Source organism: Oncorhynchus masou, chromosome 5, assembly GCF_036934945.1.
Source record: "Oncorhynchus masou masou isolate Uvic2021 chromosome 5, UVic_Omas_1.1, whole genome shotgun sequence".
In the NCBI taxonomy this organism is placed as follows: domain Eukaryota; kingdom Metazoa; phylum Chordata; class Actinopteri; order Salmoniformes; family Salmonidae; genus Oncorhynchus; species Oncorhynchus masou.
In genome coordinates, this window is record NC_088216.1 from 85,489,456 (window position 1) to 85,503,083 (window position 13,628).

The 13,628-nt window shown below is 46.9% G+C and overlaps 1 protein-coding gene across 1 annotated transcript in view; it reads right to left on the bottom strand.

Moving 5' to 3' along the window:
• Positions 1–13,628, bottom strand: part of LOC135540419 (acid-sensing ion channel 1-like) — a 399,782-nt gene that overhangs the window by 356,022 nt on the left and 30,132 nt on the right. Inside the window, exon 2 of the mRNA XM_064967040.1 lies at positions 2,491–2,686. Within this exon, the coding sequence (XP_064823112.1) occupies positions 2,491–2,686 (196 nt within the window). The remainder of the gene's footprint in view (positions 1–2,490; positions 2,687–13,628) is intronic.

Genomic DNA, 13,628 nt, shown 5'->3' on the forward strand with positions numbered 1-13,628 from the left:
CAAGCAGACTAAGAAACACTGTAATAAAATATGGGCGCATACAACAGTGAACAGGTATTTCTATTATTTACATACCACATGGACTCTACCACATGGACTCTACTACATGGACTCTACTACATGGACTCTACCACATGGACTCTACCACATGGACTCTACCACATGGACTCTACTACAGGGACTCTACTACAGGGACTCTACTACATGGACTCTACTACATGGAGGCTTCTACATGGAGGCTTCTACATGGACTCTACTACAGGGACTCTACCACATGGACTCTACTACAGGGACTCTACCACATGGACTCTACTACATGGACTCTACTACACGGATTCTACTACACGGACTCTACCACACCCACCAAGGCTACTACACGGACTCTACGACACAGACTCTACTACATGAACTCTACTACCCGGAGGCTACAAGGCGGCTACTACACTGAGGCCACATGAACTCCACTATGAGGAGGCTACATGGACTCTAATACATGGAGGTTACGTGGACTCTACTACACGGAGGTTACGTGCACTCTACTACACGGAGGTTACATGGACTCTACTACACGGAGGTTACGTGCACTCTACTACACTGAGGTTACGTGGACTCTACTACACGGAGGTTACGTGGACTCTACTACATTGAGGTTACATGGACTCTACTACACGGAGGTTACGTGCACTCTACTACACGGAGGTTACATGGACTCTACTACATGGAGATTACGTGGACTCTACTACATGGAGATTACGTGGACTCTACTACATGGAGATTACGTGGACTCTACTACATGGAGATTACGTGGACTCTACTACATGGAGGTTACGTGGACTCTACTACACGGAGGCTACTACATGGACTCTACTACACTGAGGTTTTGTGGACTCTACTACACGGAGGCTATGTGGACTCTACTACATTGAGGTTACGTGGACTCTACTACACGGAGGCTATGTGGACTCTACTACATTGAGGTTACGTGGACTCTACTACACGGAGGCTATGTGGACTCTACTACATTGAGGTTGCGTGGACTCTACTACACAGAGGCTATGTGGACTCTACTACATTGAGGTTACGTGGACTCTACTACACGGAGGCTACTACATGGACTCTACTACACGGAGGTTACGTGGCATAAAACTAGGCATAAGCTACATAAACACCACCAGACTGTGTTAGCCCGCTGACCTAAAGCTAGGCATAAGCTACATAAACTCCACCAGACTGTATTAGCCTGTTGAACTAAAGCTAAGCTGTTGTTGAACTAAAGCTAAGCTAACACAAATCTTAAGGTCTCAGGCTAGGTCACCCATCACCACAGCGTAGTTCACTGAACCACCTATGCTCCATTGTTATTCAGGTGGTTCAGATAAATCCATCACAGGAAGGCCGGGTCTGGAGCTCCATGCTCCAGCACATGGATGCCCTGTGTTAATGTAGCCAGCAGTGGGAACCTTGCTTCACAGACTTTCCAGACCAGATGAAGAAATGCAGTATTTCTCACCGCTGTATCCCACAGAGACAGAAACCAGGACAGAGTTGCCTGGTATATGTGGAAACAACTGGGTTCCAACCAACTTGGGGCTTCTGCACACCAACTGATGGTGTTAGACCACTGACCTAGAGCCTAAAATTTATCTAGAACCTGAAACTGATCTAGAGCCTGAAACTGACCAAGAGCCTAGAATTGACCTAGAGCCTGAAACTGACCTAGAGCCTGAAACTGACCTAGAGCCTGAAACTGACCTAGAGCCTAGAATTGAACTAGATCCTAGAATTAACCTAGAATTGACCTAGAGCCTAGAATTGACCTAGAATTGACCTAGAGCCTAGAATTGACCAAGAGCCTGGAACTGACCTAGAGCCTAGAATTGACCTAGAGCCTAGAATTGATCTAGAGCCTAGAATTGACCTATAGCCTAGAATTGACCAAGAGCCTAGAATTGACCTAGAGCTAGAGCCTAGAGCCTAGAATTGACCTAGAGCCTAGAGCCTAGAAGAATTGACCAAGAGCCTGGAACTGAGCCTGAAACTGAAGAGCCTTTGACCAAGAGCCTAGAATTGACCAAGAGCCTAGAGCCTAGAATTGACCTAGAGCCTAGAATTGACCTAGAGCCTGAAACTGACCTAGAGCCTAGAATTGACCTAGAGCCTAGAATTGACCTAGAATTGACCTAGAGCCTAGAATTGACCTTGTAGCGTTATGACAAGTCTTCTGGTCTCAGGTAAGGTTACTGATCGAGAGCGAGAGCATAATTATCCGAACCACCTCCGTTGCACACGCTACAATGTCACTCACCACTTTGATGGTGGATGATCAGCTGCATCAGATAAATCCATTAGAGGAAGGTCAGACCCAGTCAGTCCTACGCTCTATGCTAACAACACCACGGTGATGAGCTGTGTTCACGTAGCCAGCAGAGGGCAGACAGCTTAGCATCACAGAGTCACAGAGTTACAACCAGATGCTACATGGTGACTCACCACAGTGAAGTCCTCAGCGCTGCACTCCATGCCGCGGTAGTAGCATGACAGCAGCATGTCCTTGATATCGTGGCCCGTCCGGTCGTAGAACTCACGCATGTTAAAGGGGCGGGGCTTGAAGTTGAGGAAGTCAGATTTGATCTTCAGGGTCTCCAGAACGCTTTCCTCAACCAGGTGAGTGTCTCTAATCTCATACCTTGGAACATGGAAGCAGAAGGACAGTTAGGATCGGTCCTATAGCATCTTATCGGATCTGTTAGAGGACTAGAGGAGGGGTTATTGATCTTCAGGGTCTCCGGGATGCTCTCCTCAACCAGGTGAGTGTCTCTGATCTCACACCTGCAACAGAACAGAATGATAGTTATATGAAAGTTAGGGATGGAACTAGGGGTTAGTGTTAGTAGTTAGGACAGATGAAATCAGCTTTGGGAGGGTGTCCCTTTACATACCTGGACAGAACGGAGAAGTTTTAAGTCAACTTTAACAAATCAGATCTTTACTAACTTCTCATACACTACATGATTAACAGTATGTGGACACCTGCTCGTCAAACATCTCATTCTAAAATCATGGGCATTAATAAGGAGTTGGTCCCCCCACTTTGCTGCTATAACAGCCTCCATTCTTCTGGGAAGGCATTCCACTAGATGTTGGAACATTGCTGCTATGACAGCCTCCATTCTTCTGGGAAGGCTTTCCATGAGATGTTGGAACATTGCTGCTATAACAGCCTCCATTCTTCTGGGAAGGCTTTCCACGAGATGTTGGAACATTGCTGCTATAACAGCCTCCACTCTTCTGGGAAGGCTTTCCACTAGATGTTGGAACATTGCTGCTATAACAGCCTCCACTCTTCTGGGAAGGCTTTCCACTAGATGTTGGAACATTGCTGCTATAGCAGCCTCCATTTTTCTGGGAAGGCTTTCCACTAGATGTTGGAAACATTGGGAAGGCTTTCCACTAGATGTTGGAACATTGCTGCTATAACATCCTCCACTCTTCTGGGAAGGCTTTCCACTAGATGTTGGAACATTGTGCTATAACAGCCTCCATTCTTCTGGGAAGGCTTTCCACTAGATGTTGGAACATTGCTGCTATAACAGCCTCCATTCTTCTGGGAAGGCTTTCCACGAGATGTTGGAACATTGCTGCTATAACAGTCTCCACTCTTCTGGGAAGGCTTTCCACTAGTTGTTGGAATATTGCTGCTATAACAGCCTCCACTCTTCTGGGAAGGGTTTCCACTAGATGTTGGAATATGGCTGCTATAACAGCCTCCATTCTTCTGGGAAGGCTTTCCACTAGATGTTGGAACATTGCTACTATAACAGCCTCCACTCTTCTGGAAAGGCTTTCCACTAGATGCTGGAACATTGCTGCTATAACAGCCTCCACTCTTCTGGAAAGGCTTTACAATAGATGTTGGAACATTGCTGCTATAACAGCCTCTACTCTTCTGGGAAGGCTTTCCACTAGATGTTGGAACATTGCTGCTATAACAGCCTCCACTCTTCTGGAAAGGCTTTACAATAGATGTTGGAACATTGCTGCTATAACAGCCTCTACTCTTCTGGGAAGGCTTTCCACTAGATGTTGGAACATTGCTGCTATAACAGCCTCCACTCTTCTGGAAAGGCTTTCCACTAGATGTTGGAACATTGCTGCTATAACAGCCTCCTCTCTTCTGGGAAGGCTTGCCACTAGATGTTGGAACATTGCTGCGGGAATTTGCTCCCGTATTAAAATAGACATGATGAGCTGCCAGTAATATTTAAAAACGTGGGGCTGTCGATACACTTGGCTATTCATTCATTGCAGCTGCAGTGGGACTGGAAGTAGAGAGAAGCACACTTTATGGTTTGTAATAATGTTGACTAAAGACAGTGTTGACAGTGCTGAATAAAAACGTAGACGTGAACTCAAGTGAACTCAACTCGTTGGCTTTATCACAGCCTCTATCATAGCCTCTATCGTTGGTTTTATCACAGCCTCTATTGTTGGCTTTATCACAGCCTCTATTGTTGGCTTTATCACAGCCTCTATCGTTGGCGTTTATCACAGCCTCTATCACAGCCTCTATCACAGCCTCTATCATTGGCTTTATCACAGCCTCTATCGTTGGTTTATCACAGCCTCTATCACAGCCTCTATCGTTGGCGTTTATCACAGCCTCTATCACAGCCTTTATCACAGCCTCTATCGTTGGCTTTATCACAGCCTCTATCATTGGCTTTATCACAGCCTCTATCGTTGGCGTTTATCACATCCTCTATCACAGCCTCTATCACAGCCTCTATCATTGGCTTTATCACAGCCTCTATCGTTGGTTTATCACAGCCTCTATTGTTGGCTTTATCACAGCCTCTATCGTTGGCTTTATCACATCCTCTATCACAGCCTCTATCGTTGGCTTTATCACAGCCTCTATCACAGCCTCTATCGTTGGCTTTATCACAACCTCTATCACAGCCTCTATCGTTGGATTTTATCACAGCCTCTATCACAGCCTCTATCGTTGGCTTTATCACAGCCTCTATCACAGCCTCTATCGTTGGCTTTATCACATCTTCTATCACAGCCTCTATCGTTGGCTTTATCACATCTTCTATCACAGCCTCTATCGTTGGCTTTATCACAGCCTCTATCACAGCCTCTATCGTTGGCTTTATCACAACCTCTATCACAGCCTCTATCGTTGGCTTTTATCACAGCCTCTATCATAGCCTCTATCATTGGCTTTATCACAGCCTCTATCGTTGGCTTTATCACAGCCTCTATCGTTGGCGTTTATCACATCCTCTATCACAGCCTCTATCATAGCCTCTATCGTTGGCGTTTATCACATCCTTTATCACAGCCTCTATCACAGCCTCTATCATTGGCTTTATCACAGCCTCTATCACAGCCTCTATCGTTGGCTTTTATCACAGCCTCTATCGTTGGCTTTATCACAGCCTCTATCGTTGGCTTTATCACATCTTCTATCACAGCCTCTATCGTTGGCTTTATCACATCCTCTATCACAGCCTCTATCATTGGCTTTATCACAGCCTCTATCACAGCCTCTATCGTTGGCTTTATCACAGCCTCTATCACAGCCTCTATCATTGGATTTTATCACAGCCTCTATCACAGGCTCTATCGTTGGATTTTATCACAGCCTCTATCGTTGGATTTTATCACAGCCTCTATCGTTGGCTTTATCACAACCTCTATCACAGCCTCTATCGTTGGATTTTATCACAGCCTCTATCACAGGCTCTATCGTTGGCTTATATCACAGACTTTATCGATGGCTTTTATCACAGAAATGTTTGGTGATCGATTAGGAATGACTTGAAGATCGACCTGCGATCGACCGGTTGGTGACTACTGTCCTAGAGACATCTAGTCTTCTCAGACCAAGGAGGGAGAGACAGATGAAGGCAGGATACTCAAAGCTCTGTGTTCTGTTAGCTTGACATTAGATATTATCCCCACACTGTCTGTAAAAGTCCATTTTTTAATTTTTTTAAATGTTTTATTTTTTTTATTTCACCTTTATGTAACCAGGTAGACAAGTTGAGAACAAGTTCTCATTTACAACTGCGACCTGGCCAAGAATAAAGCAAAGCAGTTCGACACATACAACAACACAGAGTTACACATGGAGTAAAACAAACATACAGTCAATAATACAGTAGAAAAATAAGTCTATATACAATGTGAGCAAATGAGGTGAGATAAGGGAGGTAGGGGGAGAGGTAGTTGGGCTAAATTATAGATGGGCTGTGTACAGGTGCAGTAATCTGTGAGCTGATCTGACAGCTGGTGCTTAAAGCTAGTGAGGGAGATAAGTGTTTCCAGTTTCAGAGATTTTTGTAGTTCGTTCCAGTCATTGGCAGCAGAGAACTGGAACTGGCAGCTGACTCAGGACTACATATAGCCCTGGCAATGGGGGTTTGAGCTGACTCAGGACTACATATAGCCCTGGCAATGGGGGTTTGAGCTGACTCAGGACTACATATAGCCCTGGCAATGGGGGTTTGAGCTGACTCAGGACTACATATACCCCTGGCAATGGGGGTTTGAGCTGACTCAGGACTACATATAGGCCTGGCAATGGGGGTTTGAGCTGACTCAGGACTACATATAGCCCTGGCAATGGGGGTTTGAGCTGACTCAAGACTACATATAGCCCTGGCAATGGGGGTTTGAGCTGACTCAGGACTACATATAGCCCTGGCAATGGGGGTTTGAGCTGACTCAGGACAACATATACCCCCTGACAATGGGGGTTTGAGCTGACTCAGGACTACATATAGGCCTGGCAATGGGGGTTTGAGCTGACTCAGGACGACATATAGCCCTGGCAATGGGGGTTTGAGCTGACTCAGGACTACATATAGCCCTGGCAATGGGGTTTGACTGACTCAGGACTACATATAGCCCTGGCAATGGGGGTTTGAGCTGACTCAGGACTACATATACCCCTGGCAATGGGGGTTTGAGCTGACTCAGGACAACATATAGGCCAGGCAATGGGGGTTTGAGCTGACTCAGGACTACATATACCCCCTGACAATGTGGGTTTGAGCTGACTCAGGACTGGCAATGGGGGTTTGAGCTGACTCAGGACTATATAGCCCTGACAATGGGGTTTGAGCTGGACTCCCCTGGCAATGGACTACATATCAAGACTACATATACCCCCTGACAATGGGGGTTTGAGCTGACTCAGGACTACATATACCCCTGGCAATGGGGGTTTGAGCTGACTCAGGACAACATATAGGCCAGGCAATGGGGGTTTGAGCTGACTCAGGACTACATATACCCCTGACAATGGGGGTTTGAGTTGACTCAGGACAACATATACCCCCTGACAATGGGGGTTTGAGTTGACTCAGACTCCATACTGTATATGGGGGTTTGAGCCATTCTTGTCTGAGCCCCCCCATTACAACCGATCGATCTCTACATTCCCTGCCGTTTTAAAAATAGTACACTATTAAGATTCAATCTGGTTTAACAAAAACAATAGCTGTGATGTTCAGTTAAAGTCAATTAGAGGGACTAACAAAAGATCTCAGCGAGATGAATCGCTCATCATCAGTCAGCAATCTCCAACAATCATTCTGCCATGCAGTACAACTAAATGAATTGGCAGTGGGGGGGGGGATCCACTTTAGTGAAACTAAGAGCCTATTCTAGTGGAGTAATTCAGGTCAAGTGTCCTTCAGAGAACGGGTACCTTCAGCGTGGTATTAAATGAGCTACGTACAAAACCATCAGGTATCGTTTCTGAAGTGTCCACCCTGAACACACACACACACACACACACACACACATTGTGGATGCCATTTACCCGCAAGCTATTGTTATACTGTTATACTGTAACTGTAGCCCAAGATTGTTTCACGCCTCAAAAAGGTGTCAGCATGAGGGTATTCCTCCCTGCCACTATCAACCTCCAACACCTGTTCAGGTTACAGACACCGTTACTAATTAACCTTCCGTGATAATAGCACCCTACACCGAGTCCATTTAAAAGACCATGATAACGAAGGAATAAGCAATTAGTGGACACAAACGTCCACATACAATATATGGCCGTTGTTAGAGATTATTATGTTGTAGACCTGCAAAATGTTTTAGATTAAAGAACAGAGAACAACAAAAGTCTGCTCACACAATAAGCGTATGGTTGTATAAGGACAAAAGGAAAAAACAACGTCTGTTGTCGAGATGTTGTTGTTGTCATCATACATACCTGACAATATCTTTACTGTGTCTAGTTAACATTGGGCCGCAAGTAGCCACACACAAAGAACAGAACCTCCTCAGCTCTCCCACAATAACATGCCTAGTTAAAATAAAGGGTAAACAAAATACATCAATTAAATTAAATAAGCACAGTGAAATACAGGACAAACTTTTAGGCACCGAAGTTAAAACATCATTATGTCACAATGCAAACTGAGATAATAAAATACTATAATGGAAAAACCACTGAAATGAAGATACATTTATGTGATTAAACGGAGAAACCATTTTAATATGTTTCAATACGGCAAGAGTTTAATCGGTTTGTTGTGTTCAATGCTTTTAAATTGCCAGAGTTATTCCAACAAAAACAGACATCACCACAAAACAACACTATAATGACAGAACAAATGCCCTGTCGAACTCTAATCTAGTTTACAGGATCTGCTTGTTACGTGTTTACCAGGAGCCCCAATGGATTTAGCAGAAGCAGCAGCTACTCTTCCTGGGGTCCACAAGAAACACAAAACATGGGGTCCACAAGAAACACAAAACATGGGGTCCACAAGAAACGCAAAACATGGGGTCCACAAGAAACACAAAACATGGGGTCCACAAGAAACACAAAACACGACAACAAGTAACAAAACACTGATACACAAGGACAGTAGACATTTAAAATACCACCATACACAAACAATACAACAACAACAATTATGTGCGTGTTAGAGTGTGTGTGTGTGTGTGTGTTAGAGTGTGTGTGTGTGTGTGTGTGTGTGTGTGTGTGTGTGTCCTGACAATCCCTGCCGTTCTATGAGATGTTGTTTAATCCGTTTTCTTAAAAGGTAATTTTTCTGTTTTCTTGAGTAATAGGAGATGGAAGGGAGTTCCACACGATCATGGCTCAGAATAAAACTGTGTGTTGCTGTGAATTCCTTTTGGACATAGTGATTGTGAAGAGACCCCTGGTGGCATGCCTTGTGGGGTATGTATGGGTGTCTGAAGAGACCCCTGGTGGTATGCCTTGTGTGGTATGTATGGGTGTCTGAAGAGACCCCTGGTGGCATGCCTTGTGGGGTATGTATGGGTGTCTGAAGAGACCCCTGGTGGCATGTCTTGTGGCGTATGTATGGGTGTCTGAAGAGACCCCTGGTGGCATGTCTTGTGGGGTATGTATGGGTGTCTGAAGAGACCCCTGGTGGCATGTCTTGTGGGGTATGTATGGGTGTCTGAAGACACCCCTGGTGGCATGTCTTGTGGGGTATGTATGGGTGTCTGAAGACACCCCTGGTGGCATGTCTTGTGGGGTATGTATGGGTGTCTGAAGAGACCCCTGGTGGCATGCCTTGTGGGGTATGTATGGGTGTCTGAAGAGACCCCTGGTGGCATGTCTTGTGGGGTATGTATGGGTGTCTGAAGACACCCCTGGTGGCATGTCTTGTGGGGTATGTATGGGTGTCTGAAGACACCCCTGGTGGCATGCCTTGTGGGGTATGTATGGGTGTCTGAAGAGACCCCTGGTGGCATGTCTTGTGGGGTATGTATGGGTGTCTGAAGAGACCCCTGGTGGCATGCCTTGTGGGGTATGTATGGGTGTCTGAGCTGAATGTTATTTGATTATGTAGACAATATGGATTTTTCATCATAGTAATATCTCTCATCAAAATTACAAGAGAAGCAGCTCATCTCTCGTCAACCAGGAAAGACATTTATTTTATCTTTATTTTACTAGGCAACATCTGGCCAAATTCTTATTTTCAATGACAGCCGGTGGGGGCAGAACGACAGATATTGTACCTTGTCCGCTCGGGGATTTGAACTTGCAACCTTTCTGTTACTAGTCCAATGCTCTAACCACTAGGCTACCCTGCTCGGTTACAAGTCCAATGCTCTAACCACTAGGCTACCCTGCTCGGTTACTAGTCCAATGCGCTAACCACTAGGCTATCCTGCTCGGTTACTAGTCCAATGCTCTAACCACTAGGCTACCCTGCACGGTTACTAGTCCAATGCTCTAACCACTAGGCTACCCTGCTCGGTTACTAGTCCAATGCTCTAACCACTAGGCTACCCTGCTCGGTTACTAGTCCAATGCTCTAACCACTAGGCTACCCTGCTCGGTTACTAGTCCAATGCTCTAACCACTAGGCTACCCTGCTCGGTTACTAGTCCAATGCTCTAACCACTAGGCTACCCTGCCGCCCCAGGTATGCATGTCGTTGATGTTAGTTCTGTATGTGCAGTTAAGGGCTCGACTCTGTTCTAAGCCAGTAGCAGCTTTGCTGGGTCTTTCTTTACTTCACCTGACCATATTACCTGACGTTAATCAAGATGGGACCAGAGCCTGAACAACTAGTACAATTTGATCTTTGTGTCAAAAACGCACCTCTCTCCGTCTTCACAACAACTTTGTCAATATGACTGGACCGTGATAATTGATAATGTTATAACTAGGAGTTTCGCTTCCTCAACTTGTTCAACGGTCACACCCTTTATAAACAACTCCAGTTAAGGTTTAGGTCTTAGAGAATGTTTTGAACCAAATACAATGCTTTTGGTTTTACATGTATTGTATAAGAACAGTGTATTATTAAATCACAAATGCTGATGGCTTTGGGTGCTGGCATGTAGAGTGTGGAATCATATTCACATGCATAAGTAATTCTAGCTTTGTGTAAGACGAGTGGCAAATCATTTGCAGAAATAGAGAAGGGTAACGGCCCAAGGCAACTGCCCTGAGGGACACCGCATGGTATATATGTGACGTTAGAGAAGTTTCAAATTGGAGAACACTCACTGGGTTCTATCGGATAAATAACTCAAACCATGTGATGAGGATGTAAAGCCATAGGAAATTAGTTTCTTCAATAACAATTTAGGATCAATAACATCAAAGGTTACTCTTAAATGTAACTATACAGCTCCAACTAACATCTTATTATCCATTTATTTTTAACTAAATCATCAGTCTTCTGAGTCACTGTAGTACAAGTTGAGTGCCCTTCTCTACATGCATGCTGAAAGTCAATAGTTAACTTGTTCTCTGAAATATAGCATTGTATTTGTTCAAACACAAATCCCTCCACCAGTTTACTAAGAACAGGAAGCAAACTGATTGGGCGGCTGTTAGAGCCAGCAAAGGGTGCTTTACTATTTTTAGGCAGTGGAATTATTTAAGCTTTCTTCTATGGCTGTGGGCACACACACAATCCTTTAGGCTTTGGTTAAAGACATGGCAAATACGGAAGGCAATACAGCCTTAGTGCAATATACTGTATTCCTAAACATAACTGAATTGTACCCAGTGTCCCACCGAGCTTCTTATAGCAACAACAGAGCTGCCAGGAGAGCACTTAAGTCCTTGTGTTGTTGCTCAGAAATTAACAGTCACAGCTAAAGCTTTAGTAATGTGGAGGAATATTGCCCCGCCACTGTTCTTCTTTCCATAAACCAATCACAGCACTCTCTGTATTGTACAGGGGGAGGGGTGGTGGAGAGAGTGGGTGGGGAGAGAAGGGAGAGGGGAGGGTGGTTCAATTAGATGACGAGCCACTAGAGGAATGGAGGGCATGATCTGCATCGTCTCCCTCTCCCTGTCCAGACTTCTCTCTCCGTCTCCCTCTCCCTGTCCAGACTTCTCTCTCCGTCTCCCTCTCCCTGTCCAGACTTCTCTCTCCCTCTCCCTGTCCAGACTTCCCTCCCTCTCCCTGTCCAGACTTCTCTCTCTCCCTCTCCCTGTCCAGACTTCTCTCTCCGTCTCCCTCTCCCTGTCCAGACTTCTCTCTCCGTCTCCCTCTCAGTCTCCCTCCCCTGTCCAGACTTCTCTCTCCGTCTCCCTCTCCCTGTCCAGACTTCTCTCTCCTCCCTCTCCCTGTCCAGACTTCTCTCTCTCTCCCTCTCCCTGTCCAGACTTCTCTCTCCGTCTCCCTCTCCCTGTCCAGACTTCTCTCTCTCCCTCCCTGTCCAGACTTCTCTCTCCGTCTCCCTCTCCCTGTCCAGACTTCTCTCTCCGTCTCCCTCTCCCTGTCCAGACTTCTCTCTCCGTCTCCCTCTCCCTGTCCAGACTTCTCTCTCCGTCTCCCTCTCCCTGTCCAGACTTCTCTCTCCGTCTCCCTCTCCCTGTCCAGACTTCTCTCTCCGTCTCCCTCTCCCTGTCCAGACTTCTCTCTCCGTCTCCCTCTCCCTGTCCAGACTTCTCTCTCCGTCTCCCTCTCCCTGTCCAGACTTCTCTCTCCGTCTCCCTCTCCCTGTCCAGACTTCTCTCTCCGTCTCCCTCTCTCCGTCTCCCTCTCTCCATCTCCCTCTCCCTGTCCAGACTTCTCTCTCCGTCTCCCTCTCCCTGTCCAGACTTCTCTCCGTCTCCCTCTCCCTGTCTCTCCTCTCCCCTCTCCCTGTCCAGACTTCTCTCTCCGTCTCCCTCTCCCTGTCCAGACTTCTCTCTCTCCCTCTCCCTGTCCAGACTCTCCTCTCTCCCTCTCCCTGTCCAGACTTCTCTCTCCGTCTCCCTCTCCCTGTCCAGACTTCTCTCTCCGTCTCCCTCTCCCTGTCCAGACTTCTCTCTCCGTCTCCTCTCCCTGTCCAGACTTCTCTCTCCGTCTCCCTCTCCCTGTCCAGACTTCTCTCTCCGTCTCCCTCTCCCTGTCCAGACTTCTCTCTCCGTCTCCCTCTCCCTGTCCAGACTTCTCTCTCCGTCTCCCTCTCCCTGTCCAGACTCTCTCTCCGTCTCCCTCTCCCTGTCTCCCTCCGTCTCTCCCTGTCCAGACTTCTCTCTCCTCCCTGTCTCCCTCTCCCTGTCCAGACTTCTCTCTCTCCCTCTCCCTGTCCAGACTTCTCCCTCTCCCCCTGTCCAGACTTCTCCCTGTCCAGACTCCTCTCCGTCTCCCTCTCCCTGTCCAGACTTCTCTCTCCGTCTCCCTCTCCCTGTCCAGACTTCTCTCTCCGTCTCCCTCTCCCTGTCCAGAGTTCTCTCTCCGTCTCCCTCTCCCTGTCCAGACTTCTCCTCTCTCCCTGTCCAGACTTCTCTCTCCGTCTCCCTCTCCCTGTCCAGACTTCTCTCTCCGTCTCCCTCTCCCTGTCCAGACTTCTCTCTCCGTCTCCCTCTCCCTGTCCAGACTTCTCTCTCCGTCTCCCTCTCTCCGACTCCCTCTCTCCGTCTCCCTGTCCAGACTTCTCTCTCCATCTCCCTCTCCCTGTCCAGACTTCTCTCTCTCCCTCTCCCTGTCCAGACTTCTCTCTCCGTCTCCCTCTCCCTGTCCAGACTTCTCTCTCCGTCTCCCTCTCCCTGTCCAGACTTCTCTCTCAGTCTCCCTCTCCCTGTCCAGACTTCTCTCTCTCCCTCTCCCTCTCCCTGTCCAGACTTCTCTCCCCGTCTCCCTCTCCCTGTCCAGACTTCT